This window comes from Prunus persica, chromosome G1 (genome assembly GCF_000346465.2).
Source record: "Prunus persica cultivar Lovell chromosome G1, Prunus_persica_NCBIv2, whole genome shotgun sequence".
In the NCBI taxonomy this organism is placed as follows: domain Eukaryota; kingdom Viridiplantae; phylum Streptophyta; class Magnoliopsida; order Rosales; family Rosaceae; genus Prunus; species Prunus persica.
This window is the reverse complement of record NC_034009.1, coordinates 13,399,091-13,424,835: the sequence shown is the minus strand read 5'-3', so window position 1 is coordinate 13,424,835 and position 25,745 is coordinate 13,399,091. Positions and strand designations below refer to the sequence as shown.

At 37.8% G+C, this 25,745-nt stretch overlaps 1 protein-coding gene and 1 long non-coding RNA gene across 2 annotated transcripts; one reads left to right on the top strand and one right to left on the bottom strand.

Annotated features, from left to right (window-relative positions):
• Positions 10,597-12,223, bottom strand: LOC109946509. The gene is made up of 2 exons (XR_002269642.1): positions 11,965-12,223; positions 10,597-10,902 (listed from the first exon to the last, which is right to left on the bottom strand). It is a non-coding gene; the product is annotated as an uncharacterized LOC109946509 (long non-coding RNA).
• On the top strand, positions 12,837-18,199 carry LOC18790344 (heat stress transcription factor A-5). Its single transcript, XM_007223325.2, has 2 exons — positions 12,837-13,233; positions 16,418-18,199. The coding sequence occupies exons 1-2, from the start codon at positions 13,012-13,014 to the stop codon at positions 17,645-17,647; spliced, it is 1,452 nt and encodes a 483-aa protein (XP_007223387.2). The 5' UTR covers positions 12,837-13,011; the 3' UTR covers positions 17,648-18,199.

The following is a 25,745-nucleotide window of genomic DNA, read 5'->3' as shown; positions in this document are numbered from 1 at the left end:
AGCCTTTTATTGCTTGTGTATTGCTACTGTATTGCCATCGTATAGCCTTTTATTGCCTGTGTATTGCCCCCGTATATCTTTTTTTTTAAGTCTTGGAATAAATTTATAGGGGGAGTATGAAGTTTGTGTATTGCCATTGTATAGCATTTTATTGCTTGTGTATTGCTACTGTATTGCCATTGTATAGCCTTTTATTGCTTGTGTATTGCTATTGTATTGCCCTCATATATATATATATATATATTTTTTTTTTTTCAAGTCTGTGTTGGAATAAATTTATGGGGGGGTCCGATTTGACCCATTGCCATCCTACAAAGGCAAGAAGAATGAGCTATATATACACAATGTATATAATGTGCTCTCTTCAATTAATAATATAAATAAAAGTATTTTTCCATTGCATACACTTGCAAATATATACAAACAACATATTCAAGACTGAAATTTCTCAAGTAAATTAAACTCAATTTCATTCCATGAGGACTAAATAATTACATGGTCTGTCTGACACACAAATAGTTCCTTAATTACATGTTTTTTTTCCTTATAACTATAGTACACTTCTTGCAACAGAATGGAATGTTGTCCCACCCCAAATTGATGAAGATTCTCAATGACAACAATCTTCTAGAAGCCAACAATAATCTTGCTCCAACTGTTATGAAAAAAAAATGTCAATTATCTCAAGACTTAAGAGTTAGGGTTTCAAATCGCTAGAGACCAAGCTTGTGGGATATGGGCCGTGACATGATCACGTACTCTACCAATTGTTGCTTCACCTTCCCAAATTCATCCATCATCTTCCTCTACAACAGAAACAAAATAAAGCAAAATCAATATGTACATATATAAATATGTATATACAGAGTAATACAAAAGACAAATTGGTACTAATGAGGTAGATCTTTGATATGCTCTATTGGAACAATCACTTTCCTTTTATTGCTATATATGCAGATGCGCAAAAGCACAAACAAGCCCAATTTAAAATCTCCTACTTACGTATCAAGAAAAGACTCAAAGCAGACTAAGTTTCTTATAAAAATAGAGTTCATTGTTTTTCGTCTGTGCTTCATTCGTAACTTATAACTCACATGGTATCCAAAATTTCACGCAGTGCATCAAAACTCAATCAAGTTAACTTTGGAACAATGAGAGAACAACAATATTAATCAATGAAAGAATTATGAAAGAGGCTATCATTGATCAACAACATTAACTCCAGAACATAGACACCACAGAGGTATGCAGTACAATTTACTTTCATTCAATTTCTACACAAAAATAATCTTTTAGATTGATATAGTCATTCATTGCAAACTGAAATTTCACAGCCATGAGAATAATGCCAAGAGGAAGAGTATCATATCACCTCAAAATTGGAAAACATCTAATGGACGAGGAAAAGCAAACCTACCAAGCACAAGACGAAAAGCCTTACTGCTCAAGCTTGATCAGTGCATATCTACATGGGCGTTAACCCCCGTATGATCATATTGCTTATTTTTTCTATTCTTGGCATTGGCTTTGCACCATTTATGTTTTCACAGTCCATGAATTGTTCCAAATTAAAAACTTCAAACCGCAGGTCCTAATTATAGGCAGTAAATTATGACTTAATAAAAAATAGTCATTGGAGTTGGATCTAGGAAGCTGAAAGCATCACATGGCTCAAAGAAACCAAATCAGGGGACCACGTACAATAGGGGCTGTTGTGCTAGCTAGTACTGCAGGGCAGGGTAGGGCAGGGCAAGGCAGGGCAGGGCATGGCAAGGGACATTTGGATGCAAATGCTAGAGATATAGACCCTTTCTTTTAGGTAAATGAGGAAGACGAAGTAGCAGCAAAACCTGGCCATGTGAAGTAGCAGCATCAGACCCTTTCTATGTTTCTTTTGTTTGTTCACATACTTTTTTGCCATATCATGGCCCTTAGAATTCCTGCAAAATAATAACATGAACTTTATTTCTCAATTTCACAATGACACAAAACAGTGTAGTATTAACTTGTTCACAGCACAAGTTAAATGGCGATGTCGAAATGAAAGAAACTCAAGGCATGACACAAAAGTTGAAAAATAAGAAAATAAATCTAATAGAATTCCAAATATCAAATGACACAACCAAGTATCCATTCACTATAAACTGACATAATATGGCACTTGTGTAAGTCTTCATGTAAAAACAGGGACATTTCTCAAGCATTGTTAAAAGGTAATTAAACTAATGTCAATGGCGATCTAACAAAACCATTATGCACTGTAAAGACATCTTCGTAAACAAATTATAATAAAACTCACATGTGCTTCCTTCCATTTAGATGGGTTCATTGGGTCCTCCTAGAAGTTCACCTTTAAGTATATACCATGAGAATTGTCCTAATTGGTTTGTATCTCAAAGAAAACCATAGTGCGCCTCATTAAGGTGATTCATCGAACACCTACAGGCCATTTTTTCATGCACTCATCAACTCAGCCTAACCAAACAAATAGAACCATATATTCAGAACAAGCAAATAAGCATGATAAATAAAACGATGTAGCAAGAATTTGGATTTTGAGCAACTTTCTAGACCACTATATGAAATTGAAACAATCAGAAGAAAACCCAAATAACATATGGGTATGAAAATAAAGGCGAAAAGTTGAACTGGGTACCTGGGACGTCATCTCTAGGTATATGGATTTCAGGAATGCTGAAGAAATTGAGAAATTTATTGAACCGGAGGGGAAGAACGGCGGTTGAAATAGGTGACAGAGAGTGAGAGATGGAGGTGGAGAATAGCGGCCGAAAGAGAGAGAGTGAGGTCGTCGTTGCTGATGTGGGTTCTAAGGAGGTGACAGTTGCCGTCGCCGATGTGGGTGAAAGGGAGAGAGAAAACAGACGAGAGAAGAGGTGAGTGAGGCAACAAAGAGAAGAATAATAAAAGAGAGAAGAAAAATAAAAGAAAGAGGGAGACAACCGAGAGAAAAGAGAAAAACTAATTAAAATAAGAGAGAAAGAGAGAGAGAGAAGAAGGTAGACATTGAGTACTTCGATTGTGAATAGCATTGCTCAACGGGTAATGCCAACCCGGTTGTAGCATAAAGCGGATACTAATGTTAGCCATTTGATCAATCTAATGGCCTAGTTATCATTCCGCACATAACCTCCTCACAATAACCTCTGCATTCTAGCAGCTCCCTATACCTAACAATGAAAAGTAGGAAACTACCTCTTAAAGTCCAGCCCAATCTAAACTAGCCCAATTCAATATTATAAGTCCGATCTTAATCAATTCAGTTCAGCCCACTAAATAAATTCATTATTAGACACCTCATAATCAATGCTCAGGTTTGGAATAGTTTTAATACTCGTGTGTTAGTAAATGTAGGAAAACAAAATGTAATAATTTTTTGTTGGCATTTTCCAATATCAAAATGGAAACACTCCCCTTTTCAAATAATCAACACAGTTATATGATCGATCAAGTTTTGCAAAATTGCTTCCAATTTAAGGTTTAAGAAAACTCATACACACAGGTATTATGGAGGCTACCGAAGACTACTTGGGAGTACACCATAGACATGGACCAATCCAACTAACTTCCCATTGGTAGACCTCATATTTTAGATAGAGTGCTGCTATTTCCACCCTTCTGTCCTATTTCACCGTCCACCATGTAAATTTAAATAAACACAATCCTATCTTTCCGTCCACTATTATTCCTAAAATACCCTTTAATTATTAATTCAAGCAAGTACCAACAGTAATCTACATGATCACATTGTATGAGTTCGAAACTAGAAATCTACATGATCACATTGTATGGGTTCGAAACTAGAAATCTACATGATTTATTTGAACCCAAAAAACAGTTCGACATATATGATCACCTTAGCATAGTTTGAATGCCAAACAGTTGGAAATTTAACCGATCGAATCCGAGTACTTCTTGCGGCTATGTATTTCCGCAATCTACATATACTCATAAAGCATGATGTAGTGGACATGTTCTACATTCAGTAATAGATAATATGATTTTGTCTTTGTATTGCTACTTGTGTTCTGCTTATAAGAAATCCATTTTATCGCCGAATCATAAATTAAATACTCCATTTTAAATAAAATAAAATTTTGGCCACTCATCAAACATCTAACGGTACATTACCAGTTATATATATATATATATAAAGCAAAATTAAATAAGGATAATATGGTAAATTCATACTTTTTCAGATTTAAAAAAAATTAAAATTAAAAGAAAAATAAGATAATAGATCACATTTTTATGGAACACAACTACTCCATTATCTTTTAGAAAATAGGTTTTAGACATAATTAACTTTATTAATTAGTTTGTAAGATATTGGATATTTGGTTTAGTTTTAATGCCGCATGTACACATCTTCGAATAAATAACCATGCAAAAAGGTGTTCTGAACGTCAAGTTGATGAATGAGAAAATTACGATGCATGGCAAGAGCGAGAATGAGACGGATGGTGGATTGGTTAACCACGGGACTAAAAGTCTCACCATAATTGACCCTGGTTGTTGATGAAAACCATTAGCCACCAAGCAGGCCTTATATCTTTCAATTGTCACGTTAGACTTACGCTTAATACGATATACCTACTTGTTAGGAAGAACATTCATTGAAGGAGTGTGAGGAACTAAAGTCCATGTGTTTAGCTTGCTGTAGAGCAGTATATTCAACTTGCATGGCCTTGGGCCAATGGTCCTGTTTATTAGCCTGAGAGAAATTACTAGGCTCAATAAGGTTAGGAGATACATTAATCATCAAAGCAAATTTGGAACCTGGTTTACAAATACCTACATTCCTTTAAGTCACCATAGGATGAGTAGTAGAGACAACCTACAGAGGAGAAGGTGATACGGGCGCCATTGGTGATGGCATTGAAGAAGCAGATTCAAGAAATGAAGCATAAGTAATATTGCTCACGGGTTCTGGTAAGGGAGGAGCAGCATGGGCAGTAGGTGGCGTTGGGGGAGAGGAGGAAACGGCTGTAAGTGGCGGTGTAGCAGGAGAAAAAATTATAGGAGCAGAACCTGAAGGCAAGGAAGACACCTCCGTAGTCTGAGTATGAAGTGTTGAATATGGGAAAGTGATTTCATCAAATGCAACATGTCAGGAGAGAAAGACCCGACCCGTAGATGGATCAAGTGTTGGCGTGACTTGTGGATATTGACTTACTTTCTTTACACACCAAGAATTCCTATTATAATTGTAATTGATTTACTTTAATTCCTGATTTCCTACTGCAAATAGATTTAGGAATTTATTATTTACTTGCCCATTCAGGTTTCGTTGTATTATAAATATGACCTCCTACAAGGAGAAGAATATACAGAAAATTCCCACAAACAAATATTCTCTCATAGTTTTCATATTTTAGCATCAACGCACCTATATCCTTTTTGATTTAGCCAGTAGCCTAGGAAAATGCATTTAAGTGAATGAAATTGCAACTTGTTATTATAAGGGCAAAGATAGGGAAAACATGCACAGCCAAAAATCTTAAGAAAATCATATTGTGGAGGTTTATTAAATAGCTTTTGATAAGGCGACACAAATTCAAGGAGAGGTGAGGGCAGACGATTAGATAAACAGTGGTGTGAACGGCCTCGACCCAATAAGTGACGGGCATGGAGGAATGGGCCAACAAGGTAAGGCTCATATCAACAATATGATGATGCTTTGCGTTTGGCTAAACCATTTTGTTCAGGTTGATGAGGACAGGTTAACTGATGATTAATCCCATGAGTTTCTAAGAAGGCCCTAAACACATTATTAGTATATTCACCCCTCCATTAGTTTGAAACGTCTTTATGTGAGATGTGAACATGTTTTCAATAAGGGATTTAAATTTAACAAAAATAGAAAATACTTCAGATTTAAAACGCATGGGATAAACCCATGAATAACGAGAAAAATTATCAACAAATAATACGTAATACTTGAAACCAGAAATTGAAGAATTAGATGCACTCCAGACATCCGAATGAATGATTTCCAAAGGAAACTTAGCAATAAAATTAGATGAGGAAAATAGAAGTTTAACACTTTTGCCCAAAGGGCATGCTGAACAAAAAAATTTGGTTTTATTTTCTAATAAAGGCAAATGTTGAGAAGACACCAAACGATGCAAAATGGATGAGGCAGGATGACTAAGCCGAGAATGCCATACATCCTTATTGACTCGAACACATAAGAAAGCAACTCGAGAATCCGGAGGAGTTGGACTTGATGAAGATGGAAAAGGGTAAAGACCATTAATACTCGGACCGCGGAAAAGCATCCTCTTAGTCTTCAAATCCTGTACACAAAAATAGGTAAGATAAAAGGTGAAGAAACAATCATTGTCACGAGAAAAACGGTTAACAAAAACAAGTTTAGTAGAGGCTTGAGGGCAACAAAGAAGGTTAGACAAAAAATAAGGAGAGGAACCATGGACAATATTAGAACTACCAATATGAGATATAGTTAAACCTGTTCCGCCAATGACACCACCAATGAAGTCATTACCACGATATTCTCTGGGGTTTTTCAAAGCACTCACATCTTGGGTAATATGAGAGTTGGGACCAGGACCAGGAGCCAAGACCAGGAACCAAGCCAAGAGGAGGATACAAGTTGCTGAGAGGAAGAAGCAGCCATGGCATATAAGCACTGAGTAGGAAGGCGACCTTCAAAGGCAAGATTTATGCAGTTATAGCAATCCAAGGCGGCGTGACCACTATAGCCACAAATTTGACAAAGAATCTATGAACCAAAAGGAAAGGCAGCAGGACCAGGAGCCATGGAAGATGAGGAAGCACCGCCAGAGATAAAAGAAGAAACACCGCTGGAAGAAGATAGAGTCGCACCAAGAACACCAACTATGGAAAAAGAAAAACTACCACGACCACCATGAAAAGAGGGATTGCTAGAGAAACCACGGCCACCATAGTGTCCAAACGAGTCACGGCCACGAAAACCACCACGTCCACATGAAGCAACCATAGCAGTACCTCCAAGGTCAGAACTAAGAAGTTGGACAGACTGGAGCCGACGTTTAGCACTAAGAAGAAGAGCCTCAAGGGTATCATAAGTAATGGGAGAATCACAAGCTTAGGTAGAGTTAACAGTAGTCTCATATAAAGGACCCACGTTGTTCATGATTATAGCAACAAGATCAGAGTCACTCATAGGGGAGCCAGAAAGAGAAAGATTGTCAGCCAGAAAGTTCACCTTATCAAGAAAGTCAGCAATCGAGATATCGCTTCGAGTAGTTTGCAGCAAGTCACCACGAATTTGGAGGAGTAGATTTTGATCAGAGTGACTCTTCTCAAGACCTCTTTGCTAAAATCCCATGGGCCTTTAATTTCTTAAACTATTCTTAGGCCCATTCTATTTCAACGTAATTAACTCTTTAATTAATTCTCGTAATTAATCAATCAAATTAATTAGTTGACTTAACTGTTGATCTTATCATCTTCCATTATTATCCAAAAAATAAGCTTATGAGCGTCTGATCCATTGGGTTCTAATTAGTGAGGCCGTGATGGCCGATCAAGAACTCTTTTTTTTATCGAATGTGAATTAAAAACTCCCATTTTTAATTCTCCCTTTGTGAGGACCCAATTATGGAATGGCTTCCACTAACTGTGAGTGATGTCTAGCAACATATCACAGTTACCCAAGCTAATATAGAATATATTAGGAGAACCCATTTAGTTGGAATTACAATGCAATTCGATCCTTCTCTTCACAATGTTCTTGATCTCATTAATAGGATACGGAATTCCTATCAAATCCCAAACGTGATCTATATTGGCTATATGATTCAATGAGCACAATTGGAAGATTCTTTCTCAATTGCACACCAACTCCAGCTGAAGATTCCTAAATCATATCTTAGAACATTCTCTTCCTTTTACTGAAAGTTGAGATCCTTTATCGAACACTCACTTGCCTCTCTGGACTTGTCGAAGATCCCGGTGTTACCTTGAATGGAGCCCAAGGATGAGCTCAACCTTATGATACAATCAAAGACCAACTATTCATTTATAAGGCAACCATGGTGCCTCAGATCTAAGGATTAACCTTGCATTATTACAACCGAAGAAATCTTGTTTGACATGCAAGTAGAACTTCCATACAAGATTCCTTAGTTTGATCGCGTTCAGTGAACTCACTCCCTAGTAAGCACCTACGAACTTACCTCAGTGTCTACACACGAATAACTCAAGACTAGTCATTCTTATGGTTGAGTAGATAGAATGTGTATTGATCTTTGAGGTTTGTCAGTGCCCAATTGAACGATCTTATGACTGAGAAAAAAAATTGTTTGAGTTATAGGGAAAGGTCCATCTGCATCTAACTTCTTTAGATCACTTTCCTTATCTCATAAATTCATGGACTTGTCAAATAAGTCAATGGTCAAGCATGGACCGTTACCTATGTTGACTTATTTGCTATTTTGTGTTAACCTAAATAATTGGTTTAAACGAAGTTTCCATGAAAGATTTTATTAATGATTGGCTTTTAAGGCATACATCTAATACACATTGCAACACTTCCTTGAGACGAAAAGTTGTTAGCTTCACTATCTTCGCCTCGGGGGCTTTCATAAGTTTAAAGAACTTCTCCACTGCAATAACTCAATCCAAGAAATCTTCAACTTGTAGGTGCCCGTTGAAATATGCAATTTTAGTCTTTATGCGATAGTCTTCTTGGCGTTGGCTATTGGGTTGGGCGTGATCGTTAGGAATTTCTTCCTCCAACTCTGCATCACTATCTTCCCGAAAAGGGTGTCGTACGCCAGTCTTCTCCTCTATCTTCGTCTAGTCGAGCTTGGTTTCCCAAGTTCAGGATATTCTAACGTAGACCCTTGATGGCTGTATTGAATTCATCAAGAGTGATTGGTTCTCCATCTCCATGGGTCCTATCTTCTCCATCTAAACGCACCATTAGAGGCACTTCGAGTGAGGCAAGGCCTTTTCTGATACCAACGAGATATAAGGGAATAGGGAGATCGAATGATAACCTTACAAGTAACATGTCAGAATCCACCAGCAAACTGGAATTTGCCAGAGAAATTGAATAAACCTCAAATATATTGATAGGAAATAAGATGAATGATTTAGGATACTCCAACGCATTCCTTTTATACAAGAGAAACCCTAGACTTGCTTGGAAAACTAATGAGAGACCCCTAGATTTGCTAGGAAAGCTAATTGGAAAACAAAAAAGAAAATAACAAAAGTTTCCTAAAATATTCTAAAAACTTTAAATGCTAAAAAGTCAAAGTAAACGATAGAATTTGGCTAAAATAGCAAAAGTTTCCTAAAATATGCTAAATGCTGAAACTAAGTGAGTTGCACTTGTCACACCATTCTCTTCGAAACGATATGTCATGGGTCCGATTCTGAGCTCGGAGTCCATACTTGCACATATTGGACTTTGCTGCCGCGACAACGTGTGCACCTATCCAACTAAGCCTCGACCAACTCGACCATGTATTCTACATCAAATTGTAGGAGCTGGTGTGGGTTGTGCTGGATTGGGGAAGATAGTGGCTAGGGTGGGTGGTGGATTTGAGTGTGTGGGTTATGGTTGGTGGTCTGGCGGCTGGCCATGGGTGGTTGGGTGATATGGTGATGAAAAGAGATCAAAATCAAGCTAAATTAAAAACCAAGCAATTTTCATTTTTTACTAAGAAATTTAACACAAAAACTAACCGAATTTACGACATGACCTCTATTGTTAATAAAAGCAAAGTTAGAGAGGGCCTCAACAACCATTTTAGAAAGGGAGATTCACTATTATACCCAATATGGGGGCCAAAATTATAAAAATACCCTATATAAAATGGACTTTAGAAACACACCCAAAGTCCATTTACAACATAACAAAAAAGCTTTTAACTTCTTATAAATTACAAAACTGCCATCAATTTCTTAAAACAAGCCCAACCCCAAAATCTCATAAAAATACCCAAAGCACTCAGGGCTAGTTTGGCGTTGCTGTGCTTTTAAAAAAATCTGTTTCTGCTGTGCTGTGAAAATAATCAGCTGTGAAAAAAAGCTACTAGGCGTTTGGTAAACTGTTTTTGAAAAACTGCTGTGAGTAGTCAAAGTGTTTGGTAAATTTTTATCAGAAGTGCTTTTAGTATGTATAATGACAAAAAAGAACATAATGATTAAACTGTTTGTTATTTTCTTCATTCTTTTTCTACTTTAAAAAAACAAAACCCAACTTCACTACATAAATTTGTATTCTTTTTTAATTCACACTTTTTTATCAGAAAATTTAATCTACAATTAACATACATATTTTACCATAAATTATAAATTACTATTATAACAAAAGTAATTCTAAATATTGTTATATTAATAATAACAATGTCTTTTGAGGGCTTTGGACATGACAAAAATACAAAAATTGTTCTATTTTAAAATGCCCCAATAGGTCACTACAATATAAAAGAAGCTAATTAGATGCATTCATTAAACTTGTAGCGATGCTATTTCTCAATGCATTCATTAGCTTATTTTTTTGGTTTCCAATGGTTCTCTAACAATTTTAACTAAAAAACAACCATAATGCTTTGTGAACAATAAATTCAAGTCCAAATCTGCTATTGCCCACACCATACATATATACATAATTGTTTCTTTCATAAAACTTGAAGATTCAATAGTAATTACACAGTTTACCAATCTTGATTCCAACTATATCCATAAAATTAAACTATAATTAGAAATAGAGGAGCTACATGTGATTACTCATAAATGCTGCCCACTCTCATCATCATCATCATCATCTTCTCCCTCCTTTGTACTTTGCCTTTCACAAATGGACAAGACCAGATGGTAACGTACACGACATGGTCCACATATAGATAAATTTTGGGTTCACTGGAGAACATAAAAGAGTTTTTACACGAATACAAAGTTAGTTAAGTAGTGAATAAAGTAAAACTATTATGTACAATTATAGCTGATGCAGTCCAAAAAAGAATATATGTCTAATAACTTAAATAACAATAAAGAGAAACAAAAACCTCATGAAAAATGCTAGAGTAAAAGTTACATAACTGAATCGATTGACAGAGAACTCCACAGGCAGAGAAATAGCAACAAAAATTGTCAAAACAGTAGCAAGACCATGTTGGAGTCAAGGCCAAAGATCATATTTCCTGTGTATCTTCTTCCATTCTGAATTATTCTCGTATTCAAATACTGTAACTCTATTTCAAGCGCACCCGAAAATATTTATCTAAGGCCAGTACATAGGACTTCATAAAGGGTGCGATAAAAAATATTGCCCCTTAATTGATAAACAGAACCAAGATCCCAACAACACACCAAAACTATACCAACCACACCTACATAATATGGACAGAAAATCCTGTTGTTCTGATCTCTAACCACACCAATGACATTCATTAGGAAAATACAAAAGATGGGTACCCTGCATTTCTAACATTTAAGATAAAATTCACTGCCAGCTAATCACAAATTTGAAAAGATGACCAGAAAATTGGCTAAGCTTTAACAAAAACCAGAGCAGTCCTTGCATAGACCTGACTTTTTGCTCCAAGCTTTAGCAAATCACTTACTGGTAGAAAGCAGAGAACATGTATGTGAATATCTGAAGTTGGAAGGGTAAGCCAAGAGATCTGATTCTCATCTCTTGTTACAACAACAAATCACAAACACCAATACACCTGATTCAGAATCTCATAAACAATGGAGGAACAAACACATATTCACACATATATAAATCCCTAAACAGAAAAAGAAGAAAAAAAAACCGAAATGTTGCCTTAATTTCTATATAAATCGACAACATTTTTAAAAAAAATAGAACAATTTGCCCAGATAATTTACAATTAAACACCCAAATATTCTAACCCTCAATCATATTGGGGATACAAAAATTATAGAAAATAATCCTAACAGAAGGACAGTCGTTACCTGTGGAATGGAGGCTCTCATGGAGTCAGCCAGCGAGAGAGATCGAGCGAGCTAGTGAAGAGAGAGAGAGAGAGAGAGAGAGAGAGAGAGAGAGAGAGACAACAAGAAAGAGAGCGCCGACAAGAGAGAGCCACTGAGAGGAAGATGGCGTCGATGGCGGCTGGTGATGACTGATGCGAAGAAGATGATGAAGTCGATGAAACTCATCACTCTCCCCCTCACTCACTCTGGTTTTCGAAAGGAACGGAGTTTGGTATCGCTCGATCTATTGGAGGACGAAGGACTGTCATTTTAAAAAATAAGTGAGGATATTATGGGAAAGTCAAAAAATCATTAAAGCACCGGTTAAATTTTTTTTAAAGCAACTTTTAAAAGCTGGGTTGTGAGGGATTCTGAAAAACAAGGGTCATTGACAGCAACTTTTTTAAAAAGCCCAATTCCTCATGTTTACCAAACACTCAAACTACCATAACTTTTTATTAAAGCTGCTTTTTTAAAAATTTAAGCAACCCCAAACGCCACCTCAATAGGGCATCAAAGTAATTTAATAATTAATATTAAATTCAATAAGGCCAGCTATCATTTTTTGGGTTTTTTTTGGGTTTGTTTATAGGAATTCAATTGTGTAGGGTTTATTTATAATATTAGTGCTAGAAATGGGTATATCACTAAATATCTCTATTAGAAATTGAAGAGTCAAAATACAAATCGGGCTATTATTCAAGTACTATTTCTCCTAATAACTCAATGCATTTACAACCGTTGGATGATGAAACATCTAATATTTCAAGGGTATGTCAGTATAACAGTATTTGCTGTATTTTGAATGCTGACGTGCTACCGAAAACGAACATTTAAAGGCCGTATGTTTTCAAGTCAACCCTGGCAACCGTCGCGTCTCGACCCGAGCGTTCTAAATACTCTCCTCTTCGTCTTTCTCCAGCGTAGACTCTCGCTTCATCCACCTGTCGTCAATTTTTTTCCTATTCCTCTCGAACGTTCCAATCGGATTCGGGTCCGCCCAAACCCTGACCCTGAGCGCCCATAATGGAAGGAGCTTCGACGGCGGGCGGAGGAGGCGGTCCGGCGCCGTTTTTGCTGAAGACGTACGACATGGTGGATGATTCAGCGACAGACGAGATCGTGTCGTGGAGCACGAACAAGAAGAGTTTCGTCGTTTGGAACCCGCCGGAGTTCGCTCGGCTTCTGCTCCCAACCTATTTCAAGCACAACAACTTCTCTAGCTTCATTCGTCAGCTCAATACATACGTAAGTTTCTTCCCTTTTAAGATTTGATTTAGGTGAATTGTTAAAGTCTTGAAAAATTGAAAGCATCGAGCATTTTCCTCCCAATTTCCTTTGTTTGGATGTAGACTGCAAAATTTTCGTGTTTTACTAATTTTGTGTTCGGGTGATTGTAAATTACCGGTTCAAAAATTGGTATACAGTATAGTATTTAACAAAATCCATACAGATGACTTATAGCAACCGCAAATTTTGAATTTTAGTTGTTCACCGAAAAAATTAATAATTTTTAATAGTAGTTGAGTATTGCTATTGAATATCAACTTAGAAGACTCCGTAGTTAAGCTGAATCATTGTTTGGTTTCTTTCTTTTTTTTCGGTTTCTAAGTACTAGCATTTTTAAGAAATTGCAGGAACTCGGTAGTTCTGAGTTTAGGGAGATCATTTTTTTTTCCCTGTTTTTGCAGATTGTCCAGCAGTTGTTTTTTTAGCTTGTATTTAATTGTTTTTTAACCCTTCCTGTATGGTGTTTATGGTTTTGAGCTGAATTTTTTTTTATAGTGAATATGTTGCCAATTTTGAATGTAATTTGTATTTTCTTATTGGTTCCAATAAAATTTGTTTTTCATTAATATGGAAGAAAAAAGAGGGACCTTTTAGGTGGGGCTCATTCAAAGTGTTCAATGAATTTCTTAGTCTGGCTCAACCAAACTGTACAGAAAGTTCTTGGTTTTCTTTTTCTTTTTCCAGTTTGAGAAAAAAGATATTGCTTTCAACCATAAAACCTTTACCAAATCTTTAGCAATACATATGAAATTTGGATTATTGAAGGGGTTTTGGCTGCCTGTTGAGGTTTTCAAGCAAGAAGAGCTTGTGTGAAGGCCATTCCGTGGCTAAGGTGTCATGTCCCAAATGTGCCACATTGAAAAGTGGAACATTTTGGGACCACATATGAGCTCTCGGGCGGCCTTCCCTTGCAGTTTGATTTTGTAGGTTTTAGGGCATGATATTTGGTATCAGAGCACTTTCACCATGAAACTAGGTTAGAGTCCAGGAAAGGGTCGACCTGTAGGCTAGATTATGATGCATCATTATGTATGGTCATGATGGTAAGCCATTGGATACTGGAGGAAAGGGCTACTGGGAGCTATCAGGAATGTGTCAACAAAATGTGCTGACGGGCTTGGGGCCCTCTGTTGTTTCATATCCTAGATATCCAACATTGAAAGATGAGACAAGACTTCAGGTAATGTATCTTCTAAAATGCTGGTACTGCAAGGGAAAATTATATGGGCCATGACGCTAGGATGGGAGCTGAAATTTTTTGAAGCAATTGTTTTTTGCTGCTAGGGAAGTACTTTAACTGGAATAAGAGGCAAATTTGACTTAACTGACCTTGATTAAAGGCAAGGAGTTTTGAAAGATGAGTGTCTTGATGCCTTGAAAAATGCCCTAATTTAAGAGTCAATTAAAGTAAATACAAAAATTAGCATCCTCAAAAAGGGATTTCACTGTTTTTAGTGATTAATTTGTGTTTGTTTCGATATGTATAGAAAGTCTTGCTCATCAAACAATTGTGTTATGAAGCTTTATAATTATTTTTTCGACATGCATTGCTTGTGAAATGTGCCAGGCCATCTTTGGTCTGAAAACAAAATGTGGTGCACCGTTTTTTCATAACCAAGTGTTTCCATAAAAACATATGAACCACCTTGCTTTAGGTTGATTGCTACATTGTGGCAAAAATTTCAATACATATGTGTGTGTGTGTGTGTATATATATATTCTCTCTCATCCGGATGTCCACACTTTATTACTATGCGGATTCCATAATAAATAGGGAGGAAAACAGGGAGGGGTAGTAGAAAATACATGGCATCTACACAGCTACATAGGAGAATTTCTGTATATATATATATATATATATTTATTTATTTATTTATTTATTTATGAAATAAAATGAATGGTATTTTCCTACATGTAAGATTACTAATGCTCAATTTGTATATATTTAGTTGACCAGTTTTCTTACAGTTGAATACCTAACCAATGAGCTTGAACAATTTTTTGAAGTTTCAATTGCTTCTAATGTGTCCACTTAACCATTAAGAATTATTTGACTATGAAACTTGAAAATAGTATGATCCTCCTGTTTTATCCACTACTAGCACTACCTTTAATTTGTTTGTCAATCCTATATACCATCAACTCCATGGTACTTTGGACATTTAGAAACATATTATAAGTCTCTTCGTAGTCAGCATTAATTAATACCAAATCACTGAAAGTGGAATTTTGAGCAGAAATCGTCTTTTGTGAACTTAAAAGCAAGTACTATCTAATTGATACAACTGTTGCCAAATATTACTTGGATGATTTTGTTTTCAGTCTCTTTACCTTCTTAGGGCCATCCATAGTTGCGTTTGGGTTGTGCACCAAGTTGAAGGCAGAACGTTGATATTTTTCTTTCAAATTATCAGATTTTGCAATTTTAGGATTTTTAACGTTTAGGCCTGGAATGCGACAATGGATGACAAGTGTTATGGTTTTGATGGTTATTTCCCTAGGAGTCTGAATCAAAACAGTTTGTCGAATTGAGTCTTGTGTGTGTTATAAGATTTTATGTGCAGGGACAGATCTAAAGTTTCACAACTTTCTTGCTTAGAGCATATCCAGTGCTTTTCTATAATTCCATCTTAATGTCATATTTAACATCAAACAGCAAAAAAAAGTGCTCCAACGTAATGCCAAATGGCACCCTTTTACAATTTCTCAAATAAAGTATATTTCTTTTTCTTTTTTTCATTTTCCGTGCTGTTGCTACATTGCATTGTATTTGTTGAAGTCCTCTGATTTCTTTGTTTTTATAATGCGGATTTGCATGTATTAACGAAAGAGATGTATTTTTCATTGAGTTAATATATTTAATTTAACTATAGGGCCTTCCTCGGTTGTGTTTTCGAATGCATGAATTTTCTTGACATGTTCCATGGCTTATGGTGAGCAACTCATAATTGAGGAATTCATTTATTGTTCATTGAGTTTTATCACTCGCATGAATCATACTTTCAATATCCCCCCCGCTCACCCACTTTCAAATACATTGTACATAATTTTGTATCATCTCTAATTGATCGCTGTTTTTACATGGCGGAACTGAGTCTCAATATAATGTAACTAAATACGTTGGGACATAAATTTGTCACAGGGATTTCGAAAGATTGATCCAGAGAGATGGGAATTTGCTAATGAAGACTTCATACAAGATCAAAAGCATCTTCTTAAGAATATCCACCGCAGAAAACCCATTCACAGCCACAGTAATCCTCAAGGTTCTATGGTAGATCCGGAGAGAGCGGCTCTTGATGACGAAATAGAGAAGCTTTCACATGATAAAGCCACACTAGAGGCAAATATTTCAAGGTTCAAGCAGCAGCGATCTGATGCAAAGCTGCAGTTGGAAGACCTAACACAGCGGGTGAATTCCATGGAACAACGGCAGAAGGATTTGCTGAAATTCTTAGATAAGAATGTTCAGAACCCTACTTTTGTTGAACATCTCACTAGAAAAATCGAAGCTATGGATTTCTCAGCATGTAATAAGAAAAGGCGATTGCCTGATGTTGATCACCTACAGCCAGTTATGGAGAATAGTTTTGTGGATAACCAAAGTAGTTCCAGATCTGAGTTTGGGAATATTTTCCACCAAGACTTTTCAAGTAAATTGAGACTAGAATTGTCACCAGCTGATTCAGACATTAATCTGGTTTCACGCAGCACACAGAGTTCCAATGAAGATGGGTATAGTCCAACTAGGAAAATATCTGAAGAACTTAAAGGTGTACAGAAAAGAACAGAAGGCCTTTTATTTGCACCTGAAACCTTGGAACTTTCAGATACTGGAACATCTTTTGCATTCAAAATGGATTCGTTGTTATCACGAAAAGCACTAACTGTTGGAAACCCGAGACTTCATTCGCTGCAGCCAGGTTTGTCTTCTAACGAAGAAGGTGATGGCCATATATCCTGCCAATTAAAGCTCACTCTAGCATCTTCCCCGTTGCAAGTCAATAGTAGTCCTCATTCTGCTACAATACCCCAAGTCGGTCAGGATATCAGCAAATCCCTAGCATCAGGATTAAATGCCAATGGCAAGGAATCAGATATAAGAGCCTTTACAAACAAAAATCCAGCTGATGAAGACATGCATAAAACTTGCTCCCAAGAAGCCACAAATAACAATCAAGGGCCTCCACCTGCTCCAGTTAGAGTAAATGATGTTTTCTGGGAACAGTTCCTAACTGAAAGACCTGGCTGTTCAGAAAATGAAGAAGCAAGTTCTAATTATAGGGGAAATCCATATGATGAGCAGGATGATGGAAGGCTAGGCCACGGAATGTCCAGAAGTGCCAAGGATGCTGAAACACTCACTCTTTGAGTACCGCAGTTATGGTGAAGCCCTGAACCAGGTTAAAAAAAGCTCTCCCCTTGCTTCCCATGCTTTGTATGATTCAGATTTCAGAAGATCTGAAACTTGAAATAACCTTGTCTGTTACTGGTTTGAATAAGTTCATGCCAAAATGCAATTAGTTCTTAGTCATCACTGGCCGCGTTAGCAGTGTGATGTTAATGCATATGTTGTAACCTGCAACAACACACATTTCTTCCATGGTTCTAGATTTCTAACTTGTAACTAGTTAGGCAATTTACAATTAATCTGACATAAGATTGTATATTTAAGTGCTGCACTTGTTGGAAAGAAGCGTACTAACCTGTTATTCTATGCTAGATGTATCTGTTTTGGGTGCTTAAGTTTTGCTTACATTGAGTGGCGTCGTAGAAAAACGAGTATATCTGAAATTTGGTGATCTGAGATGATCTATTAATTCATACTGAATCCATTTTTTGGTTTAGGCTTCTATGGAAACAATATTGAGGATATGCTCAAATTTGAAGTTTTAATGATCTATCAATTATATCTTTGTTTTTAGTTTTAGTTTTACTTTATTGTCGTCTCTGCTCTACTTTCCTTCATTAGCTTTTCACTTCTTTCATGACATTGTATTACTATAGATGCAAATACTGCGTGGGGTGCAATGGATGAATGATTGATTAAAATGTCCCCATTTCCGTAATTTTCTTTTCGTCCACCGTCATGCGGGCAGGCATTGTGTTTTATATTCGAGCTCCATTTTTAACAGCTGGTGAAACTAGTCTTTCTACATGACCTACCACTCATACTAGTGCAATAAAAAATGATCACATGCTTTTAGTTTTATGAACAAGTTTATTACTCAGTTATAGTAGTGCCACCGGTTGAGTAACAAGATATTGGGAAGAAAAAATTTCCCACACTTAAACCTAGACTGCATGAAACAATTTTTATTTTTATTTTTAACGATTAAAAGTAAAATAAAATGCCCCACTTGTATTGATTAGTTTCAATTTTCGCCCTCCAAATTTCGATTTTGGATATTATGGTTTAGGGTTAATCGTTTTATTAGTCCCTGAACTTTGACTCGATTTGCATTTGAGTACCTCAATTTTCAAAATAGTTTCCGTGGTCCTTTAACTTTAGTTTCGTTTAGACAAATGGTCCTGCCGTCAATTTTGTTAACTTTTTCTGTTAAATGCAAGGACAAAATGGTATTTTTATATTAAAACCAAAAAAATAAATTAAAAAATTATATCTTTAAAATAAAAAACTAACAAAAATAAAAATAAAAATCAAGTTTTTGGGGAGTAGATATCAGGATAGAGGGGGAGAGAGAGTTTAATTTTAATTTTTCAGTTTTTAAATTTTTTATTCATATTTTAATCAATTTTGATACAAAAATATCATTTTGCCCCTGCACTTAACAGAAAAGTTAACAAAATTGACGGTAGGATCATTTGTCATAACAAAACTAAAGTTAAAGGACCATGGGAACCATTTTGGAAATTGAGGTACTCAAATGCAAATTGGGTCTAAATTTAAGGACTAATAAAACGATTAACCTTATGGTTTATCTAGATTTTGCAATCTCTTAACAATTCCTCAAATCTTCATCCACGCTTAGAGTTGAGTTGGTTAAGAGAACAACCCGAGGTACAGTATTCAAATCTGTCATCTCCGAATACTTCTTGTATCTAATCTTCTTCCACTTAAAATTTCATGTGAGCTGGAGTCAACCGCTAAGAAAAATGGTACACTCGAATTTGATAAGACAATTTGGATGTGTGTGAGGGCCTTATATATTACCCTTAGATAAGGGCCTATGTCTTAACAAGGCCCTCACTATAAAATTCTCGATGTTGTAGAAAGCTTTCAATTGTCGGGTATCTCATACTAGCGAGCTTGGGAGCTAATGATAGAAACGAAGTATTAAAACAAAGCCTCGTGTCCTTCAGTCATTTTTGGCAAATCTTCGTGCATGCGTTCATAGAGGAGAGAAGCTTAATGCAAATGTTCCACATCTCCCCCTTCACAGCCCTTTATTTATTTAGGACTTTTTAAAAATAGGCTCATTCTAACATGACATATTATATATAAAAAAATTATTATATAGTCTAATTGGAGAGAAAAATCCAAATTAGTCACTTGTCATTTTCTTTCTTCTTCTTTTTTGGCTCATCACTTGTCATTCTCTAATTGGTTCTTAAAAAATAACAAATAGTTAGTTTTGAGTTTTTCTCTCTGAATAGGCTCTATATAGATATGTCGTGCTAAAAATAAAATGGATTTGTTTGTAAAAACCTAGTTTATGTATTGAATGGAAAGTATTATTTCGCGCACAAACATTTGAGGGGCATCACATCAGCAGAAAGCAATGAGGGTGATTCCTCCAACTCTCTGTAGACGTGTTATTGGCTCTTCATCATCTAATCATATAAGGTAAGGTTTCGAATTAAAATATTTAATCCTATTATTTTCATTATATAGACGAACATGAAATTTATTTTAAAAAACTTTGTACGCAGTAACCAATAATATGGTCCTAAAACCTTCTTGTATGGTGCATAATTTTGTCCCAAAAATAATTGTACTATTTTCATCACGAAATAGTTACTCAACGGAAAATGCTAGGAAACAAATTAACCTAAAGCAGAAAAGTAAAGCTCAAGACACCAGCTACTTAGTTAAACCCAATTCTTTCAGGTAGTAGCTACTGGCTGGTATACATTGGTGTTGGGTTTGTTCTGCATTTTATGCATGAGAAGTCCTTGTAGAGAGACAATATTTTCCGAGTCTCGGAAAATTGCTTCTCAAAGTAGTGCAAATTCCACACTTGCCCAAGACTCATAACCACAAAGTAGAAGACGAGAAGCATTAGGCTTACAAAAGTACGACAACATCGAAACAAAGAGGCACAACACCTTCTAATCTTACACCAGATTAAGCAAAAGGAAAGCGTATGTGTAAAACAATCAACAACCAACTAAAAAATTTACGAAAAGAAAAGTAAAATAAAGTGCAACAGCCGCACAACCATATTCCCAAGGTGAGTAGATGGAAGTGAATTTAAAATGAGTGATGATGGGTAGGTAAAAAGACTTTCTAGAAAAGCACTTTAATTTTAACAGTTGGGTTAATCGTTTTATTAGTCTCTGAATTTAGACTCGATTTGCATCTGAGTACTTCAATTTTCAAAATGGTTTCCATGGTCCTTTAACTCTAGTTTTGTTAGGACAAATGGTCATGCCGTCAATTTTGTTAACTTTTCTGTTAAATACACAGGAAAATGAGAACCAATGCAGCATAGATACCTCTCACAAATTGATCTTAAAATTATTGCACAAGTAAAATAATTTAATGGGACATGGTGCTTACCTTGGTGTGGTAGCGATTTTCGTCCCCAAAGAATATTCATCTGAAAATTCCGTCTTCCTCTTCGCTTCTCTTTCTCCCTGCAAAACAATATGGAGTGAAAAGACCACACTCATGGGGTGTTGGCCAAAGGCCCTCCAATGCCTAAGTTAGGTCGAGTGTTTGTAGGAAAACAATAGTTAACAAAAGGACGGAGATTTCTCTAGGGTTAGAACCGGGTGGCCAGAGCTGTGTGTGGTGGCCAGAGCCTTGTGTGAGAAAGAGAGAGAGAAAGAGAGAGAGAGAGAGAGAGAGAGAGAGAGAGAGTATGGCGGCTAGGGTTAGTGAGAGAGAATTTCTGCAGAGTTTCAAACAGAAGTTTAGACCTACCTCAACCTTTGTGCGCAGTTATGTATTTATAGGAGCCTCGGAGGCAAGGGTTTCGGAAGAATAATTCCATAGATGGAAAGGAATTATTCTTCCCCAATTTGGAGAGGTTGATGTAATTAAGGATTTAAATCAAATCCCTAATTAAGGCAAGAATCGAATAATTTCCAATTAAATCAAATAACTCCCAATTATGTCAAATAATTCCCAAATTGATTGGCTTAATTATTTGACATAGGATTTGAGATATTTTGCTTTCACAAATGCCCCCCAACTTCTGCATGACACATGGTGGCATGGAGCAGGTGTGAATTAATTGTTGGGCTGTCCAGCTGCAACTGGGCTTTCTTCTGTGACTTGGGCTCCTAAGTGGAGGAGGTCTATGATTTACCAATTGGTCTTTGACTTGGGTAGTCTAGCTGTAGCTTGACTGGAGGTGGGCGGACATGCTGCTAGAGCGGGTGGCAATTCGGGCCGGCTTACTTGTGGCTAGTCCAAACTACTTAAATTCCTACTTTTTTTTGTGCCACGAACTAGGAACAGTCTGAGTCAAGGTGATCATGTGTAGAGCATAGACGTGCTAGAAGTCAGTGGCAGATGGAAATGGGAGGTTGGCGACAGTCCGCTTGTTCCTCTCACCTACTGTGATGGTAAGTTGCATCCCTTTCATCTGCTACAGTTACCATGGAATTCTTTGTTGTGTGTCTGACTGATTTTCATCTTCTACTTGCAGACAATGTCATCTGCAAGAAGCTCGATCTCGACCCAAACATGACTAAGTTTCAGAAAGCTCTAAACATCCCTGTCCAGTTTCGTGAATGGCGCTTGTTGCTAAGCGAACATTGAAAGGAGGTTGGTGATCTTCCCCTTGCTGAGGACATGGCTCGGACCTAAATGATCTACCAGCTGAGCAGAAGGAGTCCTCGACCGAGCTCCCTGAAAATAGGACGGCTAGCAGTAGATCCGCCCGAGATGAAGCCACAGTTTAGCGATCAAGGGATACGTCTCCATAGTGAAAGCAGCCGAGACCTTCTTCTGCCACGAGCAAGTCTTCCTCAAGGGGGTTTCGTCTATTGAAAAGGTCCCTATAGGAGTTGCTCATGCCTCGTCTGCCGGGATCAAGCGCGAACAACAAAAAGGTCAATGGCATGCAGGAGGTTCGAGATATTCTGCTCAAGTCTCTGCCCGAACTGCCCAAAACACGTGATCTGCCTTGTAAGGAAGCCGCTGAGAAGCACAGTTTGGGTTGTCGGCGCCAATCTGGGGATCAAACTGAGACGACTATACCTCTGCCTAGCAACCATGACTCGTCTGCAAGGCCATGAGCAGTCAAGTGCGGGGTTGACTCAATGTTGCAAATACAGTCAAAAGAGCTAAAGAGTCGTCTACTCGAGCAAAGAGTCCTTCCAGGAATTTGTGATAGCTCTGTTGAGGGTGAGCCTGTGTTTGGTATGCTCAAAACGGACTTTTTGTCAAGTCCATCTGCTTATGCTAAGCTGGTTGACCACGTGAATCAAGTTGGTGACCTTGGTACTTTCTCGAGCCTTTCTTTGCATAAGCAAGAAAAAGTTGCCAAGTATCATCTTCAAAAGGGGATATTTTTGCTGTTGTGGCCATACAGAACTAGGGCGATGTTGCCCTCTCTTCTGCCCTGCTTGACGAGCTGGTGAAGAGGAATGCTGATATGATTGACAAGCTCTCGAACAAGCGGATTCGCCATGATGCGAACATTTCCGATATGAAGGAGAGTATGTTTGCGCTCAAGAGTTCTGTTGGCCAAAAAGATGGTGAGCTCAAGTCTCTCATGGCTACTCTGCTCGAATGCAAGGAAGCTTACTTTCGCCTCGAACGTAAGCATGTTGCTCTGGCCTAGTATTGTGACAAGTTGTTGGTCAAGTTTGACACTCATGTTGAAGCCACAAAGGTGTCTAAGCATGAGATTGCTGCTAACGCATACAAGTTAGGATACTTGGATTGCCGGAATGATGCTGCTCCCTACTACCCTATCGAAGATGAGGATGGTGAGTAGCTCTATCTTGACTTACCCCTTACTTAAAGTGAGAAGATCAATAATATGGATGTAGAAGCAGTTGAAGAGCATGTAGCAGATGAAGCTGCAATGGAGGAAAACAACGCCAAAGGTGGTGCAGCTGATGAGGTTAGGGCAGATGCTGAGCAGATGGTGCCAGTTGAGCAGAATGTGGCTGTTGTCAGCGCAGTTGAGCAGAATATGGCTGTTGTCAGCGCAGTTGATCAAGAGGTAGTTGAGAATGTATCAGTTAAGGGTCATTTGCTGAAGTCCCCTACTAGTTGTAGTTCCTTTTTGCTATTTTTGAACTTTATAATTTTTTTTCAATAAGTGGTCTTTAGTCAACCACCTCATCTCTTGTTGAACTTCGCTAGTTGGCCGCTTTGCTATGGAATTTTCAGTTGTCTTTCAAACTTCAATTCTCATTGTATCTTGTAAGTGTATGTCCGAAGACATAGCGCTTGAAAGGGACTCCACTGACTTTGTACTCGGGAAGTAGCTTGCCTACAATGGAGATAAGGCGTGTCGCATGCTTGCGTATGTCAGGGACATATCACTCGAAAAAAGGGCTTCATTAAGTTTGTACTCGGGAAGTAGCTTGTGGGCATATGTCGGGGACATAGTGCTCGAAAAAGACTCCATTAAGTTTGTACTCGGGAAGTAGCTTGTCTTTAAAGGAGGTAAGACTTGTCATCTGCATGTGTATGTTTGTGGGACATAATGCTTGAAAAAAATACCTCATTGAAAAGCTTGCTCTTGTATTGATGTTAGTGTGACTACATCGCTTTATTGAATAAAAGAAATGAACAACATGGATAACATTGAAAGCAGTTTGTCTTTAATGGGAGTAAGGGAGGCTCGTCGCCTACTAGGAGCCCAACTAGTAAGTGAAGAGCTTCATGGATAGTATCTCTGAAGGTGGTGGGCATTCTATTGTCTCGGTAGAGTGTCAAGGGTGTAACTTCCTTTGCCTCCAGGTTGGCTGATCACATAGGGGCTTTCCCAGTTAGGCTTCATCTTTTTTGACCCTTGCCTTGGTGTTGTGACAAAAGTTTTTCTGAGCACAAGGTTCTCATGTCGAAACTGTTAGACCTTGGCCTTCTTATTTTAGTAGGTCGTCAGCTGCTGTTGGTAGGCTGTAACTCGAACAATGGTCATTTCTCGTTTTTCTTTGAACACATGAAGGTTGACTTTCATCTGTTTGCAGTTTTAGTTAAGACTGCCCACCTCAATGCTCATGGAAGGGACTACGATGTGCGGGGGGATGATTGCTTCTGTCCCATAGGCCAGAGAAAATGGTGTCTCACTGGTCGACCTCCTTTTGGTTGTGCGATAAGCCCATAGGACTCTTGGTAGCTCGTCGACCCATTTTCTTTCTACGTCTTCCAGTCTTTTCTACAGGCAGTGCAACACTATCTTGTTGGATGCTTCTGTTTGGCCATTGCCTTGCCGATATATGGGAGTTGATAGGTGTTGTTTGATGCCATAATTCGCAAGGAAAACGGTGATCTGCTTGCCCAAGAATTTTTCAGTGACCATCGACTGCGAGCAACCGAATCGGCAGATGATGTTCTTCCAGATAAACCGCTCGATATATGCTTCATTGGTAGAGGATAAAGCCTCGGCCTTGATCCATTTGGTGAAGTAATCAATGGTGACGATCATCATCTCTTTCTTCGTAGGTGCCGTTGGCATAGGTCCCACCAAGTCAATGGCCCACTGCATCAATAGTCATGGACTGATTTGTAGATGGTATTCCTCGGCTGGCAGGCCTGGGATTGTCTTATAACTTTGGCATCAATCACATCTTCGAGCATACTCTGTCGAGTCTTGGCAAATTGTAGGCCAGAAATAGCCTATGATGAAAGCCTTCTAGGCAAGCGATCTACCCCCAGCGTGATTCCCACATTCGCCGTCATGTATTTTGTAAAGTGCCTCGAGCTTTTGCGGGTACTTGATACAAGTAAGATGAGGGCCAGAGTATGAAGTATCTCGCAGCCTTCTGTTTGATTTTCCTAGCCTCGGACTTGTCCTTGGGTAAATTTTCGTTAATTAGGTAGTCAATGATGGGATCTTTCCAGCTAGGATCCTCGTCAATCTACATCAAGTCTGGTTGCTCTGCCTCATTTATGCTTGGTTAGTCAAGGTGCTCGACCGGGATGGAGCGTCTGAACCGGGTATCCAGCGCTAATCCTAGGCTTGCCAGTGCTTTTGCATATGCATTCTCTTCTCAGGGCACTTGTTGGATGGTGAAGGTAGGAAATGCCTTCAACAGCTTTTGGACTTTGTCAAGGTACAAGATCATCCTTGGGTGCTTCGCCATGTATTCTAGTG